General features: G+C 39.4%; 1 protein-coding gene across 3 annotated transcripts in view; it reads right to left on the minus strand.

Moving 5' to 3' along the window:
- Positions 1 to 20,906, minus strand: part of SMG1 (SMG1 nonsense mediated mRNA decay associated PI3K related kinase) — a 100,882-nt gene that overhangs the window by 22,030 nt on the left and 57,946 nt on the right. For all 3 annotated transcript variants that reach the window (XM_039255910.1, XM_039255909.1, XM_039255911.1), the window contains 21 exons: positions 20,606 to 20,765; positions 19,515 to 19,635; positions 16,126 to 16,374; positions 15,515 to 15,799; positions 14,016 to 14,160; positions 13,768 to 13,906; positions 12,577 to 12,807; positions 12,301 to 12,478; positions 11,590 to 11,751; positions 10,820 to 11,037; positions 10,139 to 10,293; positions 8,518 to 8,740; positions 6,535 to 6,781; positions 5,913 to 6,142; positions 3,878 to 4,126; positions 3,235 to 3,373; positions 3,038 to 3,147; positions 2,698 to 2,916; positions 1,743 to 1,933; positions 624 to 796; positions 194 to 473 (listed from right to left, as the gene is read on the minus strand). In XM_039255910.1, coding sequence (XP_039111841.1) covers positions 194 to 473; positions 624 to 796; positions 1,743 to 1,933; positions 2,698 to 2,916; positions 3,038 to 3,147; positions 3,235 to 3,373; positions 3,878 to 4,126; positions 5,913 to 6,142; positions 6,535 to 6,781; positions 8,518 to 8,740; positions 10,139 to 10,293; positions 10,820 to 11,037; positions 11,590 to 11,751; positions 12,301 to 12,478; positions 12,577 to 12,807; positions 13,768 to 13,906; positions 14,016 to 14,160; positions 15,515 to 15,799; positions 16,126 to 16,374; positions 19,515 to 19,635; positions 20,606 to 20,765 — 4,104 coding nt within the window. The remainder of the gene's footprint in view (positions 1 to 193; positions 474 to 623; positions 797 to 1,742; positions 1,934 to 2,697; positions 2,917 to 3,037; positions 3,148 to 3,234; positions 3,374 to 3,877; positions 4,127 to 5,912; positions 6,143 to 6,534; positions 6,782 to 8,517; positions 8,741 to 10,138; positions 10,294 to 10,819; positions 11,038 to 11,589; positions 11,752 to 12,300; positions 12,479 to 12,576; positions 12,808 to 13,767; positions 13,907 to 14,015; positions 14,161 to 15,514; positions 15,800 to 16,125; positions 16,375 to 19,514; positions 19,636 to 20,605; positions 20,766 to 20,906) is intronic.

Raw genomic sequence — 20,906 nt, forward strand, 5'->3', positions numbered from 1 at the left:
TGAGGGAAAGCATGAGCTCAAATTCTCTTCAAACCAAGAAAAAGAGATTCCGTTTAAAATTCCATCCATCAACCCGTTCTTTCAGAAAAAAATGAATATTATGCATGCATAATAACAATAACAATAATAATTTACACACAACTTTGCTTCCAATCATACGGGAAGTTAAAAAAATTACGCATGATCAACTTACTTCCTGTAGAGCTCCTGACAGCGCTCTACTGTGATGTTACAGATGAGCTCTTCCATCCAGGTCTTCCACTGTTCAATGCGATGTTTCTGAAATATGGCCTTCGGGTACTGCAGAGCCACGGTCGCGTAGTGATGTAGCTGCTCCAGGCAGCCCCGAAGCATGGAGCGCCGCTGCTGGAGAAGGGCGCCCACCTCCCCCTCCAGCTGCTCGCACTGGCTAATCAAGTGGGCCTGGCCAGCGTTCTGTAGAAAGGCTGTCGCTGGCACATAGCTCGGAGGACCTTTTGGTGAAAGAGGACTATTATTAATAACAGTGCAAATGTTCCCCATCAGCAGTCATTGAAAGGAGCACAAACCAGAACCCCACACATAAATAATAAGCCATCCAAAATACACAGGCTCATGTTTATCTAAAATAAATCAACTCATACCAAGGTCCATTTGTGTGCTGATCTCCTGAAGCAAACTCGCAAGCTGTGTTGCTTCTAAATTATTGAACGCAGCCTGATAATGGGTTATCCACTGTTCAAATTCATTCAGCTTCACCTGGATTGCTTCCTGAACAGCCCTTTGCTGAGTCTGTAGTTGAGTGTGTTCAGAATACCTAAGAGGAAGAAAAAAAAATTTTTTTAATTGGTTCTTTCTTCCATGTACTTCTATAACCTTGATTTTCCTCACACTTGGGACTGCCTGGTAAGCGCCTTTTCAATCTTCAGGGCAGTGCTCAAACACCCCTTACTTCTCTGACTTTTCCCATAACTCTCTCAACTATACTCACAACATTCTAAATACAATTCTCTACCACACCTTCCAGGTTTTGAGTTATCTTCAGCATAAAAGACAGAAGCTTGACAGATCTTTATAATCTCGGGGACCTGTGCAGTGTGTTACATTTGCGTATTTACCATGTTTACTGAACACCTACTCTGTACAAGGTTCATTCACTTAGATCACTCTAGTTTAATGCTTAACTCAGCAAAATGGATAAAATACCTGCCACTGTACTAATGAATAAGGATCCAGATACAGACTGTAGAGAGAAACCCAAAACCCAGGATTTCCTGAATCCACGTTCATATTCTAACCACCATACCCACCCCATCTCCCATAATTACCCACTAAACATTTCAATTAAATATAAAAAAGCAGAAAATTTAAATGAATTTTTATGTATTAAGATTCCGAAATTTCAGTCCTTGGGAATGTTTTCATCATTTATGTAAACTGCTGTAATAATTCTAATTCAAGTGGACAATGTTTACACAAATATGAAAATTCTCCTTCGTGGAGAATTTAGAAACAAGAGTTTAGGGCACCTGGGTGGCTCAGTTGGTTAAGCATCTGACTTTAGCTCAGGTCATGATCTCATAGTTCATGGGTTTGAGCCCCGTATGGGGCTCTGTGCTGACAGCTTGGAGCTGGGAGCCCACTTTAGATTCTTAGTCTCCCTCTCTCTCTGCCCCTCCTACCCTCCCTCCCCCTCTTTAAAATACATAAACATTAAAAAAAATTTTTTTTTTTAAAGAAACAAGTGTTTAACACTTTTAAACCTGTGTTGCAGAGTGTGAGAAGGATGGTCCACTCCTTCTGCTCCTTCTAGAAACTCTATTTCTTCTAGCAGTTTACCCTGCAGCTTTTCCACATCTGTCAGTTGCTCTTGCAAGCTTAGGTATTCATCTAAGCTGCTGTCCAGCTTGGGAAGCACAACCAGCATCTCATCCCTATTCTTAAACCAGTTCACCTATAAAAAGATAATTATGATTAGAAAGATTCTTACAGGGTCTCAACTAACTTTGAGACAGCACAGACAAGTGCCAGAAGGAACATGTTAGAGGGACATCCTGTCCCTTACAATTTACTTTACAAATAAAGATAACCAATGCGCTGAAGTTCATATAGCCTAAATAGAGACTCAAATCCCACAACAGCATGTAGTTACCAAGCCACATAAAACAGTGTTAGCATCACTGGCTACCACGATATTAAAACTAAGACTGAGGGGAGGCTACCTAATTAAAGAACACCTAAAATCATCACTGGTAAACACATTTCAATGTATTAAAAAGGGTCTAATTTTTTTCAAATCATGAACCCATCTCCAGTGAATAGGACTGTGATTGTGTGTCTTTGTAGGGGAGCATTTCCTACTAAAAAGACCTCAAGTTGCCCTATTTCACTGCCATTTCAATGTTATACATGACAGTCCTCTAAAAATAATTTTTTTAAGGACAGTTTTAGGGGCACCTGGGTGGCTTAGTTGGTTACATGTCTGACTTGAGCTCAGGTCAGGATCCTGCAGTTTGTGGGTTCGAGCCCCACGTCGGGCTCTGTGCTGACAGCTCAGAGCCTAGAGCCTGCTTCAGATTCTTTATCTCCCTCTCTCTGTGCACCCCCCACCAAAATAAACATTAAAAAAATACTATTCCTATGCAATAAATATAGTTTTGCCCACTTTTTGATGGCCACGTTCACTAATAAAAAGATGGTTATTATCATTGCCTTCACCTTAATTTCAGCTACTCTGGAAGAAAAGAGGCTGCGGGTGATCTCTCGCTCCATCTCTCTCTTGCTCTGCTTGCTCTCAGCCTGCTGGCCACCTCCACCATAGACAGCGCCAGCAAACCCGGCCTCACCCCCAGCAGTCCAGTCCACCAGGGGGTCATACACAAAGGCCTCCAGCAAAGTCAGCAGAGTCTCTCTGCCACGCCGCATAATGTGTAGAACCTGCTTTCAGAGAAGTTTTATCAGGTTTTGCCACAAGTTTCCTCACTAAAATGTCATTTTTCATTCCATAAGATGTGTTAATTTAATAGGTACATTAAAAGGTGTAAGGGAAACAGCGTACCTGCTCACATGAAAGCCTAAAAACACCTTCTACTCCAGTTACACCCAGTGCTGTTTCAATGTTCTGTGTCATTCGGAATGGTACCTTCTCAGGAACTCTAAGGCTTTTACCTTGAAAAGACAATCTGTTATATTCTGTCCTTTCACCAAAAAACATTTGACCCTCACATAAATATAAAAAGTACAATTTAATTTTACCTTTTTCAAAGCAAACATTGTAATCTATGTGAACCACCTCTCCAGTCGTCATATCTATGAGAACATTATCCAGATGTCTATCTCCAAGGCCAATTATGTATCCGACCATAGACATGACTGCGGTAGATCTGGCGTAAGACTAAACAAGAGGGGTTGGGGTGAGGAGAGCAAGTTGTAACACCATCAGCAAATTTCCTTCCAACACAGACTTGATGCTTCAAAATTTACAGAACACTACCATCCCACTTCCCCGTTTCTGACTAGCTGGCACTCCTCGGGGCCGCTACAAGTGGCCACAGAAGCTCTGTGCGGAGCAGCAGCTCACCGCACCACAGTCCTGGTTGGTTATACTTAGTATCAGAATGCTGGATTTAGAAAACACAACTATTTTCAGCCTCCCTAGTTTCTCCCTTTCTCAAGTTTTTATTCTTTCATCTCATCCATAATGCCCTCTGTTCTGCCCACACACAGTCATGGCCATGCATCATAGAAATAAGTGCGATGTGAGATTCAAATACAGTTCTCGAACTTCCAGGTCTGGAGAGAGACAAGGGGGAAGAGAAGGAGTGTGAACAACACACACGAGACAGGGAATGGGCAAAGAAACAGTAATACTGATTAGAGCCCCCAACAAAGCACTTACCTGTGTGACTCTCCACCATTCATCAGGTGTGGTACAAGATGACCAAAGTTCCTTAGCAAGGAGATTTGGGGGGGTGGCCTCCATTAACTCTTCCAATACTGCCTTCATTACATGAAGAGGCCAATCTCGTCGGGACACATCCAGACTAAGTCCAACTGCTTTTAAAGCAGGGCCAATTTTACTATAATAAAGTTCACTAGGACGAGGTACAATTCCAGGATTCTGAGGCGTTTGGTAGGAATCTTGGGCCTTAAAAAAATTTTTTAATAAAAAAAGTTAATTTTATTTAAATAAAGAGTACTTGGAATATAAAGTAGTATTTTTTTTTAATTTTTAATGTTTTATTATTTCTGAGAGAGCGAGAGAGACACTGTGAGCAGGGGAGGGTCAGAGAGAAAAGGAGATACAGAATCTGAAGCAGGCTCCAGGCTCTGAGCTAGCTGTCAGCACAGAGCCTGATGCGGAGCTGGAACCCACGAACTGTGAGATCATGACCTGAGCCGAAGTTGAACACTTAACCAACGGAGCCACCTAGGCACCCCTATAAAGTAGTATTTTAAAAACTGATTTTTGAGTGGCATTTTCCATCTACGCAGTCAAATTCCACACACCAAATAGATAATTCTTCTGGAAGATAATACATCTATCTTTCTTACCATCTGCAGATCTTTTTTTTTTTTTTTAAGTTTTTTTTTTTTAATGTTTATTTTTGAGAGAGACAGAGTGTGAGTGGGGGAGGGGCAGAGAGAAAGAAAGGGAGACACAGAATCTGAAGCAGGCTCCAGGTTCTCAGCTGTCAGCACAGAGCCTGACACGGGGCTCCAACTCACAAACCTCGAGATCATGACCTGAGCTTAACCGACTGAGTCACCCATGCACCCCTAGAGATCGTCTCTTAATTAGGTACTATGATTTTATTGAAAACTTGGTCTATTGTTCTGTTTTCTTGAGATTCAATTCAAACTCAACATCCAATTTACATTCTTCTTTGTAACATACAATTCTATTTAAAATTTATCATTAATTTGGAACACCTGAGTGGCTCAGCAGGTTAAGCATCCAACTTTTGATTTCTTTGGCTCAGGTCATGATCTCATGGTTCGAGCCCCATATCAGACTCTATGCTGACAGCACGAAGCCTACTCCGGATTCACTTTGTCTCCCTCTGTCTCTGTTCCTCCCCCACATGTATGGCCTCTTGCTCCCTCTCTCAAAATAAGCTTCAAAATTTATTATTAATGTATGCAGAAATTTCATTCTTCACTGATAAATGACTTCATCATCAATATAAAATTAACAACACTCAGACAAAAATTTAGCGAGCACCTCACTAATTCTCATCGTTAATCTACCCCTCAATAACTGTTCTACAGCATTCTATGGTTATTTTTTAAACATTACTCCTTTCAAACTCTTGCTCCTTCCTATACCTACCCTAATTAGATTGTTTTGGCTAGATATGCAATCCTCAAGTTCAGACTGTATAAACCTTACCTTTACGACTATAGTGCTTGGTACTGCTCCTGCCACATACTCAGCACTCGGGTACTTAACTAGAATTAACTCTAAATTAAATCCCTAGTCTAAACCAAAATCATACATTTTCCCAGTCACATAATTAACTCTAATTGTTCATTATTTACATACTTAATTTAAAAGAAGCCAGGTTTCCAAGCTGTTTCTTATTTATAAGTTTAATTTAAAAGACAATAGTAAGAAAAAAGCACTAAGATATTAAATATCTATCAACTTACTGAGTGATCAATGACCATACTACTGCCCTACCTGCTCCCCCCTGTATTTGTCTAGAACAAGACTGTCAAATGTCACCATTCCTGCCTCTTAAAAGTTTTTATAAAATGTGCCTCAGAAACACTTTCCTAGATACCTTAAGTCTATTCTGTAGCATTTATATAAACTTTAAAAATGCTCAAGAACAGTAGCCTATGTAAGTTTTTCATACAGAATGAGAGACCAATATACTAGTTTATGTACATTCAAATAAAAGTATATGCATATTTGAATTTTAATCAACCTTCTGTGCTTGTAAGGCCGCTTCCCGCTGTTGCCATCGTTTGTAAAGACCAAATAAGGGTGTGGCTCCATCCACCCACTGGATCAGGCCCGAACGTGTTCCCAGGGGCGTTACAGAATAGTGTCGAGCGTGGAAACGGGGGGTTTCCTGACGATTGATTGTAGCAAACATGGTATTCACAATAGACAGGAACTGCATTATTCTCTCATCCAGATGTAAATCTTCCAATCCTGTAGAACAAAAGTTAAAGCAGCTAGAGTGGTGACCAAATGGGGTAAAGTGCAGTGAGGTGGAGAAGCATGGGGGTTTACAAAGACACACTTCTGTGTATCCTCTCAACTGACAGTCAAAAACTGAGACCCAAAGAAGCACAATGATAGTGTTAGAGAACATTCCATTTAGTCACAAGGTATTAGACACTAGAATTATTACCTATACCTCACTGCTGCTTATATAATAAGTTCTTAAGCAAAGAGACAGTAGGAAATGGAAAATCTTACTACACAGCATCCAACCATGGCCATTCAAAATCACGGCCAGGCTATTCACCTCAATCCTCTCCCATCACATTTCACACACAAAGCGTTCAAAGTCAGACAAATGCTCTTCTTTTAAGCCCCACCTTTGAACAGGTAAGGATAGCTCTTCCCATCTGACCCCAGAAAGAGAAGTTTCTTTGGCTTGGTTTTAGTAGGTAAGATGGTGATGGTTCCGCCCACACTGTGAATTGTGACAGTGTCTCTAGCTGACACCTCTCCAGGAAGAGCAATTTCGGTGTTAGTCATGGCAGCCAGCCAGGGGCTGATTTCTTCCAGACGCAAGATGTAACTTGCACGTTTCTGTGCTCTCTGTTGCAAACTCAGCATTATCTATATTTAGAAGATGGAGAAAAACAAGTTCACGTTATCATTACAACACTTATTTTCTACCACATTCAACTGGCGTAAAAGTAAACTTAAAATACCAACACAGATACTTATTATAGTTCCTATATTTAATTTGAGGTTACATATTTGGGCCATCCTGAGAAGGGAAATACTGCTATGCGAGTATGACTGAGGTGATTTCTACTTTGTTCAGACTGACTTCTCTGTCCAAACAACCAATGAAATCACAGCAGATGGAAGGAAAGCACTGCTGTGATCCCAATATTCAGACCTTGTAACGAGCTAATCCCTCACTGTTAAGCTATGTTTGATGAGTGCCACATAACAGTCCTTACAAAACAGCAAGAGATATACCTGACAGCTGCTGGCTATCAAGTAGATATACTGTTAGAGCTCTGACCACTTACAGTATGTACAGTAACACAACCCCTTCTAATAACTCACAAGGAGTGAATCGCATATGTAGGTGTATCCCTGCTTGTGGCTAACTCAATAATGTGCATCTGAATTAATGAACTCTGGGTTCTGCTTTCATGTGAAAAATCTGTAATCAATCTGTAGTGAGTTTTGTTCCATAAAAGGAAAAATATAGCTGGACACTCCCCAAGTATCCATGGACAGGACAATGGATAAACTGTGGCATTTTCCCATAATAGATCAATGTTCACCTGCATATAAAATATGGATGAACCATAAAAAAAAAACACCACAAATCTAATGCCAATTCATCAATAATGGAAGTAATAATATATATATGTGACTTTTTTATTACTTCCATTATACACACACACACACAGGGGGGTGAGGGAAGGGTGGGGAAGGAGACACAGAAGCAAGGGGCTATTGGTGGCATATAAGCAAACAAGTTCTGGCTGGGCCACAACAATAAACTTCAGCCTTCATGTCAGTGCTCTAGTCTTATGCTTCTAACTTATGTCCTATGAACTTAGCATGTACTCTAGTTTCCTCAAGATTGCACTTACTCATTAAAGTCAGGTGGACTCTTTCTACACTATCTTTTAATAGTCTTCTCATTGCTAAAGTTAAGCAAGGAAATTAGGAATAATAAAGATAAGGGATAAAGAAAGAATAAAAAAAGAAAAACCTACAAGGTGATAAATGTTCTCTTAAAATAATGGTGCTGTTGCTATACCAGGTAAGAATAAAAGAAAATACACAAGTAAGGGGACCAAAACATACAAGAAAGGATTTTCAAATATTTAAAAATGCTAATCATCCCCAAGTAGCATACTCAGAGCTGATTTTGAAATAGTTACTTATAAAAATTGATGTTGTTACATGTGAATATTTTATGTTAGAAATATTTAATACCAAAAAAAGAAATATTTAATACCCACACCAAAGAAAAACTATATATGTACGAGATTAAATTTTATAATCTTTTATCAAGACAATAAAGCAAACAATCAATATTTAGTTCGAGGCCAGACTCCTTCCTAGGCTCATTTTTTACAGTATATTCTTCCCTAGTGTGAACCTTCTCATAAGAGTTTGCTGCCCTCAGCCCACTTGCCCCCAAATTCTCAAAATAAAGAAAACACCTTTCTCTATGTTCCTTACAAGCAACTGGTCACAGGTTGCCTTCTAGGCGCCTACAAAAATCTTTTCCCACATTCCAAATAAGAGTCCCCATATGTAACGTTTGTATCTCATATGCAATTTCCCACTCTAGTAGCACTCTGGAGATTTTTCTGTACCTCTTTAAAGGGAATCCAGCTGCTTCCAGGCTTCGCAGGATTCGATGGTGTCTTCAGTTTTTCAAGAGCATTTTCAATTGCATCACCATAGTTATCCTGAAACCACTTTTCATGAGGTGTTTCTGCAGGGGCTGCAGTGATGCTCCTTACATGCTCCAGGGCAAACACGATGGGCTTCATCAAGGCCGTGTGCTTTTCCCGCATGATAGCAATTTTCTCTTCTCTGACCAGGAAGACATAAAACGTTTTACAAACACGGAACAGTTTAAATGCATCAACTGCAAGTAAATACTATCAAAGAGTAAACGCAATATATAAAGTACTGGCAAAGTAACTCACTAACACAGCATTGTAAAATATCCAGTACATGAGAGAGGAAGCGTTTTTCAACAACTGGGATTGAGAAAACTGGATATCCACTTGCAAAGGAATGAAGCCAACCCTTACCTTCCCTATACGATATGCAAAAAAATAACTCCAAATGGATCAAAGATCTTAAGAGCTAAGACTTTAAAACTCTTAGGAAAAAAATGCGGAGGAAAGGCTCCTGAAAACTGGATTTGGTAACAATTTCTCAACAAAAGGAAAAACAGAAAAGCTGGGTGACTATATCAAACTTCTCTTATGTGCATCAAAAGACACTATTAAGAGTGAAAAGAACACATAAAAGAGAGAGAAATATTTGCACCTCATACATCTGAAAAGGGGTGAAAAAAAGCAAGAAGATACGGAGAACTCCTAAAACAAAAAACTCCAAAAAACCCAAATTAAAAACTGAGCAAAAGACATGAATACACATTTCTCCAAAGAAACTATTCAAATGATCAAAAGGCACATGAAAAGATGTTCAACATCACTAGTCACTAGGGAGATGCAAGTCAAAACCACAAGGAGATACCACTTCACACCCATCAGGATAGCTACTATACAAAAAAACCCCAAGAAATAACAAATATTGAGGAGGATGTGGAGAAACTGGAACTCCTGAGCACTTCTGGTGGGAGTGTAAACTGGTGCAGGAAAACAGCTGGGTGGTTCCTCTGTATTTCAAAGAGAGTAACAATATGACCCATGCAAATCACAAAATAACTGAAAACAAGTCAAACAGATACTTATACACTGATGCTCATAAAGAGCGCAACCCAAATGTCCACTGAGAGATGATGGCATAAACAAAATGTGGTATAACCCATACAATGGAATATTATTCAGCAATAAGAGGAAATTCTAATATCTGCCACAACACGGATGAACCTTCAAACATGCTAAGTGAAATTAGCCAAACACGAAAGGACAAATACCCTTGACTGCACTTACACAAGGTACTCAGAGTAGTCAAACTCAGAGACACAAAGTAGAACAGCGGTAAAGAGGGGCTAGGGTTAAGGGGCCATGGATGGTCAGTGTTTAATGGGTACAGAGCTCATGCTCGGGATGAGTAAGTTCTGGAAATGAACGGCAGTGATGGCTGCACAACACTGTACACATGTTTAATGTGACTGAATTACACTTAAAATTGGTTAGAATAACACATTTTATGCTCTGTGTATTTTACATTACAAGCAGGGATAGGGACCAGGGAGCAGTTTTGTTTTCAGGACAAAAGCGCATGAAAACATACTTGCGTAAGGTGTTGTTGTTCTGGACCCTCTTCACCTCGTCTTCCAGCTGCTGGATTCGTCTCAGGACATACATGTGTTGCTGTAACAGAACTCCCAACCAGAGCTCATCCCAGAGAACAGTCACCCTGCGCAGCTCAGCCACGAGCATCTGCACCTGCACATATGGTACATCCATATACACTCAGCTACAAGTCCACAGCCAGCACAGTTCCGCAAATGCTAGAAATCACAAGCTCACTGTGTGCATCTTTTGTTCATTATACGAGCAGAGAACCGTTGGTTAGTGATTCTATCAATACAGATTTATAAAACCAGTACTGATTTGTAAAGCTAATTTCAATTACCCTAAAAGCTTTTTTGTTCTTCAAATAATATTTGCATGACAGTTTTTATGGATGGGTTTTGTTTTTAGGTTGTTTTATGGGGAGGAGGAGAAGAAAATAAAACCTATTTTAAAAACATATGAACTGGGGCGCCTGGGTGGCTCAGTCGGTTGAGCGTCCGACTTTGGCTCAGGTCATGGTCTCGTGGTCCGTGGGTTCGAGCCCCGCGTCGGGCTCTGTGCTGACAGCTTGGAGCTTAGAGCCTGCTTCAGATTCTGTGTCTCCCTCTCTCTCTCAAAGATAAATAAGCATTAAAAGAAATTTAAAAAAAAACATATGAACTGTGCTTTTCTGTACCTGTAACACCATGGTTGGATTCGCAGAGGAGAGTTTATCTACAATTTTGCTGTAGCAATCCTGCATCATGGCCTGGTCTTCATTTAATCCACTTTTAGGTTCATCCTTATTGCTATCCTGAGAGGTAGGAGGACTTCCTCCCTCACATTCAGAAACCAGCAATTCTTCTCCTTGAATATTGCCAAGCAAAGTTGGAATTGCAGAAGAGAACTTATTTCCTATAAGAAAATCAAGAATAAGGTACACTTTGGAGGTTTCTCCTATGCATGTAAGAAAACATCGGTAATCTATTTGATTGCAGGGCGCTCGCTTCACTAATTCGCCTTCTATGCATTAAACTGACCAAAAATCATAGATCTTATGCCTTTTATTAATATTATAAGCAAACAGAAGATTAAATAAATAAATGAATGAATGAATAAATAAATAAACGAGCCTCCGCAAATAAAGCTTTCTCACAGCCAGAGCCCTGAGCTTGGTTTCCTCCTTTTCCACCATTTACTCAGCTCATCAGTGAACCTGAGAACACGGACTCAATTTCTCCAAACCTTAATGGGTTACTGTAAGGCTGAAGGTCACGTGTAAAACACATGCCCCACTGCGGGACTCAGCAGTTACTATCTCAGTAAGTCACAATTATTATTATTCTTACTGAAAAAATCATAAACTCCACCGCTCTATAACATAAAGCTCAAAGGTTTACCTAACAGACATTACCTGCAAACGACTTTATACTTAGAGCAGAGTAGCAGTATTTTAATATTTCATACCTGACACCTGTGATTCAGTGCTAAGGGATATGGTACCCACTATTGCAGGGTACAGTATGAGATGTGGGGAATCTTGAGCCACTCGGCAGAGGAGATTACAAATACTCTGGCGCACATATACTTCAGGATGGTTTAAGCGTGAGAAAAGCTGTGGAATAATTCCTTCAGGATAAGAAGAAAGAAAGAAACTTTAAAGTTATTAAAAACTGTCAACACAGTAGATGCAAATATATAAAACCTGATGTATCTCAGCATCAGTTCTAAAGAGCCTCAAATTTCTCCCTGTGTTAATAACAAAGAACCCTAACAATAGCTCCTAATTTCCAAGTTTCATTAGGGTATAGGGCTATAATCAAAATGCAGAGCAATTCAACAATGTTCTGGCAAAATGTATTTTCTAAGCATGCCTATAAAAGACAGACACAAGATAATTTTTTAACACCGGGCATATAAAAAATTTGGGAAGTTATTTTCACCAGTCTAAAATTCCTTTTGTATGCAAAAAGCTCCTGCCTCTCAGCCTTCTAGTTCTATGAAAGGTGGGAGACAAAAACATGTAACATCCAATTCACATGTTCTATCACTAATGGAGCCACTGTGTAACACATTCAAATAATAAACATAAGGGAACTACCTTTTTTTTTTTTTTAACTGTCTTCTACCTCCTACCCAGACATAATTTTTCTTGAAACACTTTATGTAGATGCTTACCTCTCCAAGGAGCTGTGGGTGTTGTCTCCAAACCATGTTCGAGATACTGCCTGAGCTCACCAGCATGCTTCACCAGCAATCTGAGCAAGCGCAGTGTGGCCATCACAATCACATCATCAGTACTCTGTTCTGCCCTAGGACCTAAATGTAGCCTAGGATCGTCTTCATCTAAAGGAATCTAAGGGTGAAAGATGAAAGACAGAAATAAGAATACCATTTTCATCAGCTAGGTAAGGAATGTCAAATACATTTTCTTAGAACCAGAGTGCTACCTACCTGACCGGCATTGAGTTTAAGGAAGGTAAAATATGCACTGCAAGACAGCTTGTACAGGCTGAAGATTCGATCCACAACTTTCCTCCACACTTTAATAACTCCTTCTGTCGCACTTTCATCAAGTTCTGAAAGCCACGGGCAGCTTGATATTAACTGACGCCAGATAACATCGACCATATCGTCTTCCTCATTATCTTCACCTTCTGTTATCTGAAGCGTTATATCTTCATCCTGAAGAAAATTTGGGAATAGAATGTTATTTTGTAACACAAATTGAAAGGGGGAAAAAAGGTACAGGATTTTCCTATCCAACGAAAGCATTTTTCTCACTTATGAAAAACTCAATTACATTACTTAGTTTTATCCATGCTAACCCACTGCCAATATGTTCCTCTGGATGATGTTTTACTAATGTAGCTAACGAGGACGACTCCAGTGGTTTGTACCTTAACTGCTTCTAAATTATAATGTTCTGCCTGCAGAACATTAAACATAGTCTGCTCAAAAGTTTGAGGCTAAATGTTCACGGAATTCACTCACAACAGACTTTCCTTGCCATCTTTATAGTACTGGGCATGTACAGAACACCAGCACTAGCAGACAATGATACACGCTGAAATCTAGAGCAAGATGAGTCAATACAGTTTAGCTTAGCAAATACAATTCAAACTTTTAAAGTCTGTATCTACTCAGTAGTTGTAACATTCCAGAACTAACATTCCCTCTGAGCAGAGGGAATAAATCCTACAGCTCATTTAGTCTATTAGTTTTCAACTCTGGCTATGAAGTAGAATCACCTCATAAGCTTAAATACAGACACACATGTCCCACTCAGATACGTGGGGTGGTATTCAGGCATCCAGGTACTTGAAAAAGGTCCCAAGCTACTATTAAGAACCTAATTTCTGAAGAAAACACCTAAAAGAAAAATTTAATTCCCATAAAACAAACTTCACCTATTTTAATAACAGGACCTTAAGGAAACAATTTCTCAAGAAATTACAGTTCTCTTAGAAAAGTATCATAACTCACTTTCATTAAAACTCAAAGTTCTGATTTGTAACAAAAACTGCCTAAACCCTATTCAATATGTAATCAAGTATATACTTGATCCACCTCCTCAAAATCAATTAATTAAAACCGTGATCTTGACACAATTTCTCCCCCAATGCTACATCATGTTCTCCTTGCCTGAATCCCCGCCGGCCGACACACAGCCTGTCCAAGAATACCATATATCCTCTCTCTTTCTTCATCAGTGACTGTGTCTGGAAGCAGATTCTGAACTTCAGATTTTTCTCTAGGCAGCAGACGAACACCTTCTCCCTGACTATAAAAATAAATAAGTCACTATTTGCAGCTACCAAAACATGTCAGCAGACATTTTCCATCCCTATCTTGCAATGCATTAGGTAAGTTACACATTTTGACATACCTACCTGGCATTGTCAACCACCTTTCTGCCCCACCGATAAGCCCAACTAGCCAAAGCTGCCCAGGATTTGGCTACTTCAGGTGCCTGTACCGAAGACAGATGATACAACTGTCCCAAGATGAAGTCAGGCTCTCCAACTCCAATATGCACTGCCATGATGGACAAAAAAAATAATGAAAGAACTCAGCAATGTTACATTCATAATTTTTAACAGCATTCCCGTTAATATGTTTGGGTTTTATTTATTATCTGTAAGCTATGAGCAAGTTCCAGAATATTACAGTGCAAAATTTAACGAAGGAACACATTTCCTACTAGGCTTTTTGAAAAGGCAACCACTCAGCTTCCCAAGCCAGCTTAAACTACCACCCTGTAAACCACATAAATATCTTTCATGACACTACACTTTATATAAAACAGTTCAGGTGTCACATGTGTTGTGCAGTGTCATGAATTAATGGATGACTGGCTATTTCCTTGATATTAGATTAAGCCAAAGCATTCTGGGAAAAATAATACATAGGTGATAGGTATAGATCTCATTCAATCAGAAATTCATGAGGTAAATGTCTCTATTCACAGTTTAAAAGTAAAGAAATCACCTGGTAGAATGCCACACGCCAGTTAAGATTTATAATAGTCACCAGACATATCCCTTATATCAAGACTATGTAATATACAGATTAGAATGATTTTATAAGACCCATGTAAGAAATCAAAGTCCTATATTTCATAACAAAAATAAAAGTATATTCTGATGCTTCAGCAAAGAGGTTAATTATCTCCCACTCTGTAAAACCTGGGCAGTGGTACCTCCCATAACAGGTGCTCCAACACTCAATTAACTACCCTATTTGCAAGTAACTTTCTATTATTAGCACTAGGGTCAAATGTGAAACTTTCCTCTTTCTGTACTTTCTGTGCTCTATCACCCAAGGAGACCACAGGCTACTATTGTCTATCTTTGTTGCTCCTTCTAGCGTGCGGTGAAATGTAGCTATCTGGGGCAGGGCCTTCTTGCCAGCAAAAATATCTAAGTGCACAAAAGCACCGTGGTTTGGGAAGGCCTGGTAGGCAGAGTTAAGTGACTTCCACGGTGGCATTAGATACTAAAGAAATGTATTTTAGTCTCTTCCAGGCAGTATGATAGACTAAACAATTTATGTGGCAAATTACAGCCAGCATAACACTGTAAACTTTAAAATAGGGAGAAGTAACTTTTTGTTAATGTTTTACTTATTTCTGAGAGAGAGAGACAGAGAGACAGCGTGAGCAGAGGAGGGTCTGAGGAGAGAGAGAGAGGGAGATACAGAATCTGAAGCAGGCTCCAGGCTCTGGGCTAGCTGCCAGCACAGAGCCCGACACGGGGCTCAAACCCACGAACTGTGAGATCACGACCTGCGCCAAAGTCCAACGCTTAGCCGACGGAGCCATCCAGGCACCTAAGGGAGAAATAACTTCTAAAATTAATATTTTAAAGCTAATAAAATCAAGAAATCCTACCTGTAGATTCGCTCTCAATCTGAGGATACTCTTCTTCCATCGTATTAACAGATGGCAGTTCTATTAAAGCGAGTATGTTTTTAGACAGAGTAGAAAGACCTGTGAAGTTCTGCTGTTGCTGAGCTCTGTAAACCTGTTTCAGCTGCCCTGAAATTTCTTTCCATTCTGCCTGGATCCATTTAGCTAGGGTCAGAATGGACTTGGCAACCGCATATTCAGCTTTGGCAGACTTGCAGAAAGATATGGCACAAGAACTCAACATTTCCATTGCGTGTGTTGACTGGCCTACAGAAAACCAAAAATCAGACCTTGGTTTTGTGCAAATGATTAACAGTGTTTCAGGGTAACGTAACAATGAAAATTCAGTGGTAATCAATGATCTCTAGAAACAGTTCTTATTTGAAAACAACGAAACAAAATTACCTCTTTTAAAAGCACCATATTATAGACATAAGTCAATTACAGGTAATTTATTATTCAGGGCACAAATGTTCTGCCACAACTGGGGAAAAAAACCCAACTTTTCTTTTTGCCTTACGTCGTATGCACATTAACGTTCATACACATGATTTTTATTTTGTCATATATTAACCACAATTCATTTTACTAACCTGCTGTATATAGCAATTTGGTTTTTTCAATGTCAAGTTCAGGCCCCCATTTTTCATCCACTTGACCTTGAGTTGATAGTTTTTTAAAATGCTGGACTAAATCCTGAGCAGTGGTAGTCTTTCCCAGCTGAACCTCACTACACTGTGCCAGCAGTCTCGTTGCAAGTGACACATTCCCTCGTTTCCTAGCAAATTTTGCTGCTGTTAGACCTAATTCCATCAGATGGCTTCTAATTGGAACCGTTTGTTCTGGAGGAAAAAAACACGTTTCATTAGTCCTTGACAGGTCTAATCCCAGACTGCATGGAAACACGGCCAAAAATCCTTCCCCAACTATTTATTTTCCCTTCCCTACCACCTCCTTAAATCAAGATAACTCATTTTCATCATTTTTAAATACCTAGCAGCTAGCATAGTGCTTGGCATACAATAAACAATATATGTTTATTGGAATGAATGTATACAATGAAGCTGACAAAAGCAAAAATCACTCACTATAAGAAATTAGCTTTTCAGTTTCTAATTCTTTTTAGTAAAGAGCTTAGGCCAAAGAGTGGGAAATGAGGGGAAAGCTAGACTATCCCCCTTCATGGAGAAGCACCCTCTGTCCTTCATGCCATTCTCTCCTAGTTTACTCCTACTTTTCCGAGAATCCTCAGTTTCCTTCTTGACTACTACCATCCATTACAACTGGCATTCCTCGGGCCGATCCTGCGCTTTCTACTCTTCTTATTCTGCATATTCTCCTTGGACAGTATCATCTGCTCCTGCAGCTTCAATCACCATACAAATGCTGCTGGCTCTTGAGTCTTTACCTTGAGTCCAGGCCTGACTGACATCTGAGTCCCACCTGTCTACAATCAGGTATTTCAAGGGCACTTCTATCTGTGTCAAGTTAAATCCATTTTCCACCACCGTCCAAACATTCTACTTCCTTTTCCTGTTTTCCTTTCTCAAGGAATGTGATCAACCTGGCTACCTGAGCAGGTGCCTGGCAGCTGTCTCAAGACTTCACTTTCAGCCCTCATGTCACATCTACTTTTTTTCTATCCTCATCACGACTACCTCGGTTACCTTTAGCAGGGACTTCATCCTAATGGGTCCCTCTGCCACCAGTGTTATCCTCTTCTAGTCCATTCTCCGACCTGCAACTGAAGTCATCTTACACAAAGATAAATCTGAACACTTTACTACCCTTTGATGGCTTCCCACTGCCTCCCTGACAAAACGCCATTTGCCTTGAAAGGCACTGATACCTTACAATTATTTCATTCCAATCTCAGTCTCCTTCAGCTTACTCTCTTCCCATTCTCCCTTAGACAAACTGAGTCATCTAAGAATCTTTCATTATTGACGTTGACCTTCCCATGCTTTTTCCAACCAAATGGTCCTTCCCATCTCTACTTCCTTCAGGTATCAGCTTAACTGTTACTTCCTCCCCAAATCCTTTTCTGACTGATTCTTAGGATTATATCGGTGCCCTTGTTTTACATTCTTTCAGCACTATGCATGTGCACTTCCATTCAGCACACCTTACTGCTGTTCCTTGAACGATGTCAGTTTTCCCTGCTAGACTCTAGAATCCCTTTGGTCCTAAGAATGCTGAAAATAGGCTTGTCTTGTTCACCATTACATCCCAACTTTGAGCACAATACCTGGCACAAAGCACACACTTCACAAGCACTTGCTGAAGAAAGGAAGGAAAAAAAAAAAAAAAGCAAGGTGGAGTGGAGTTCTGTCTCCAAATATAACTGATGAGTTATTGACTTTTTTATTCCCAATTTTAAAAGTTGTTCAATATTGGAAAGATGAGAAAGATGATTTTTGCAGTCCTATTATATGCCACGCTCTGTGTTAGGGCTTTTATATGCCTTACCTAATCCCCCATAATCCTTACAAGAATCTCCTGAGCAAGCAATATCCAGAACTGAAAAGGAAAGTGACTCAGAAGTTTAATGACGTGCCCTAAGGTCCTTTCATTTGCAAAGATTGGGCTAAGGAGCCAAACCAAATATATATAGCACTGAGGGTCCAGGAGCGTCACAGTTCCTAGTAATCGACTCTGCAATGCAAGCCCACACCCCAACATTACATTATTTGAAACTATTTTTTTTAATGTTTATTTATTTTGAGAGAGGGAGAGAAAGAAAGAGCACATGTGGGTGTGCCACTGGGGGAGGCACAGAAAGAAGAGAGTAAGGGGAGAGAGAGAGAGAATCCCAAGCAAGCTTTGTGCTGTCAGTGCTTGGGCTTGATCTCACAAACTGTGAGATCACAGCCTGAGCCAAAATCAAAACTCAGGCACTTACTGAATGAGCCATCCAGGTAACCCTGAAATTTAATACTCAAAAGTATTCAGTAACTTTAGCTACCACATTCTCAACTAAAATTCTACAGAATTCTGCCAACTTTTCCATTTTCAAGCAATAAATTGCTGACACCCTTTTAACATGACAGACATTTCTTTCTTAAAAATGAGACCTACTAATATTCATACAAATACTAACTCTCGACTCATTTGGAGAGTTTAAAACTTGTCTGCAGTACATTGTATCTGACAAAGAATTCATATCCACAACAAATAAATAAGTCTAAGACTTGATTAAAAATGGACAAGATTTAAACACTTTACAAAGTAACATATACAATGGTCACCATGCAAATGAAGAGACTCAATCTCATTAATCATCAGGAAAACGCAAACAAACCCACAATGAAATACTACTATACATTGGTTCCGGTGACTAAAAGTAAACACCAACACTACCAAAGATATAGACACTAGAAGAAATGTAAAATGTACAAACACAGTCTAAGAACTGGCAAACTATTTTTAAAGTTACACCATTATGACCCACCAATTTCACTCACAGGCATTTACTAAAGAGAAACACAAGTGTATGTCCACCCAGAGACCTGTACATGAACTTTGCTGCAGCTCTATACATAATAGCCCACATCTTAAAACAACTCCAGTATCTATCAAAGGAACCAGAGATAAATGATGGTGCATCCATGAAATGGATACTACTGAACAACACCAAGGATCACACAACTGATACACACAACATAGGTGAACCTTAAAAATAAAATGTTAAGAGAAGACAGACACAAGAGAGCTGTATGATCCTATTTATACAAAACTTTACTAAAGACATGTCTAATCTACAGTAATACGAAACAAACCACCACTTGCCCAGGACAGGGCAGATGGGAGAGGTGACCGGGTGGAGGCATAAGGAAAACTTTGGCAGGGATATAAATGTTCTGTATTTTGACTGCACTGGTGGTTAAACTGGTAAAGATGTGTCAAAACTCATGGAACTGTACATGTCAAATGTGTAAATTATATCTCAATCAAAGCTATTAAAAAACCCCAACCTAATTACCTTTTATCTTCTCCAACAACTGACTCTGGTACATGGTATATCGTAACGCCTGCATCCATGGCCGCACATCATGCTGTTTACACGAGCGCAGAGCTTCACTGAAGAGTGGAATAAGACAATCCTGCCAGAGAAAACCAAAACTACTTAATGTCAACAGGCTCCAGGTCTGTCTGTAGACTGAGTGAGGCTGCATCCCCCATAATCCAGCTACTCAGATCTTGTCTATTAAACTCCCTGCTTTCTTCATTTTATCTTCTAATCACAAGAGGAAAAGACAGTCTAAGAGAAATCTTTGCTTTGCCATAAATAGGGAAAAAAAAGAATATCAAGTCCAATTTATCAATATACTTACCAATAAAGCACATTTTTATAAAAATAAACATAGCATATTTACTATAAAACAAAGGTTAAATTACAGAGAAACATAAAACAACCAATTTAAAGCAGAGTCTCAAATATTCTACTTCCCTTGGAAAGAGCCCATCTTTGGTTAAACTGTACCCTATCTGGGAGAAGGATAGGATGTCTTTTTTGTTTGTTTGTTTTCAAGTATGCTCTTCATCAACATGGAGCTTGAACTCAAGACCCTGAGATCAAAGGCTGCATGCTCTACCAGCCAGGCACCTTGCAGGTATCTTCATTAATCAAATCTAAAATTTATAACAGCTGCCAAACAGAAATATACTCTCGCTTCTTCGAAAGAAAAGAAAGAAAGAAAGAAAGAAAGAAAGAAAGAAAGAAAGAAAGAGAAAAGAAAAGAAAAGAAAAGAAAAGAAAAGAAAAGAAAAGAAAAGAAAAGAAAAGAAAAGAAAAGAAAAGAAAGAAAAAGAAAAAGTAAAGCAAAGGAAAAAATTAAGCAATTAGCTATCCTTGAAAATCTCTATCTTTGGTTCCTCCATCTGCCTCATGTACTTCTCAAATGAAAATGTGCCTGAAAATGGCATTTTAGATTTCTGGGTTTACTGCCTTGTCCAACAAATGCTACAAATACTATTTTAAAAATAAAAAATTTGTTTCAATGAAATCTTTTTCTACACACATGCCTATTAATGTTCAGAAGAGTATCCTGATAAAAATACACATATACACACCTCTGTTGAAAGTCTGTTAGAAACTGTGTTCTCCAGAGCAGAAGAGCAATACAGTTGTAAGGTACTCAGAACTGGCAGAGACTGTGAAACTGTTAAAGTAGAAAGTCTCAGGGGTCCAATAGCTATTCGAGAGGTTTGCTTCAAGTACTTGACCACATTTCTGAAACAAAATATTTACTGTTCATTAATAAACGATATTTTCCAACCTGTAATCACTGAAGAGATAAGGCAGTTTGATAAAATGCTATCACAGTGTCCTCCAAAGAGGGGAAAGGAAGAGGGGGATGTCTGCCCTTTAGGA

The sequence above is a fragment of the Hyaena hyaena genome, unplaced genomic scaffold (genome assembly GCF_003009895.1).
Source record: "Hyaena hyaena isolate Hyena2069 unplaced genomic scaffold, ASM300989v1 scaffold_550, whole genome shotgun sequence".
NCBI classification, from domain to species: Eukaryota; Metazoa; Chordata; class Mammalia; order Carnivora; family Hyaenidae; genus Hyaena; species Hyaena hyaena.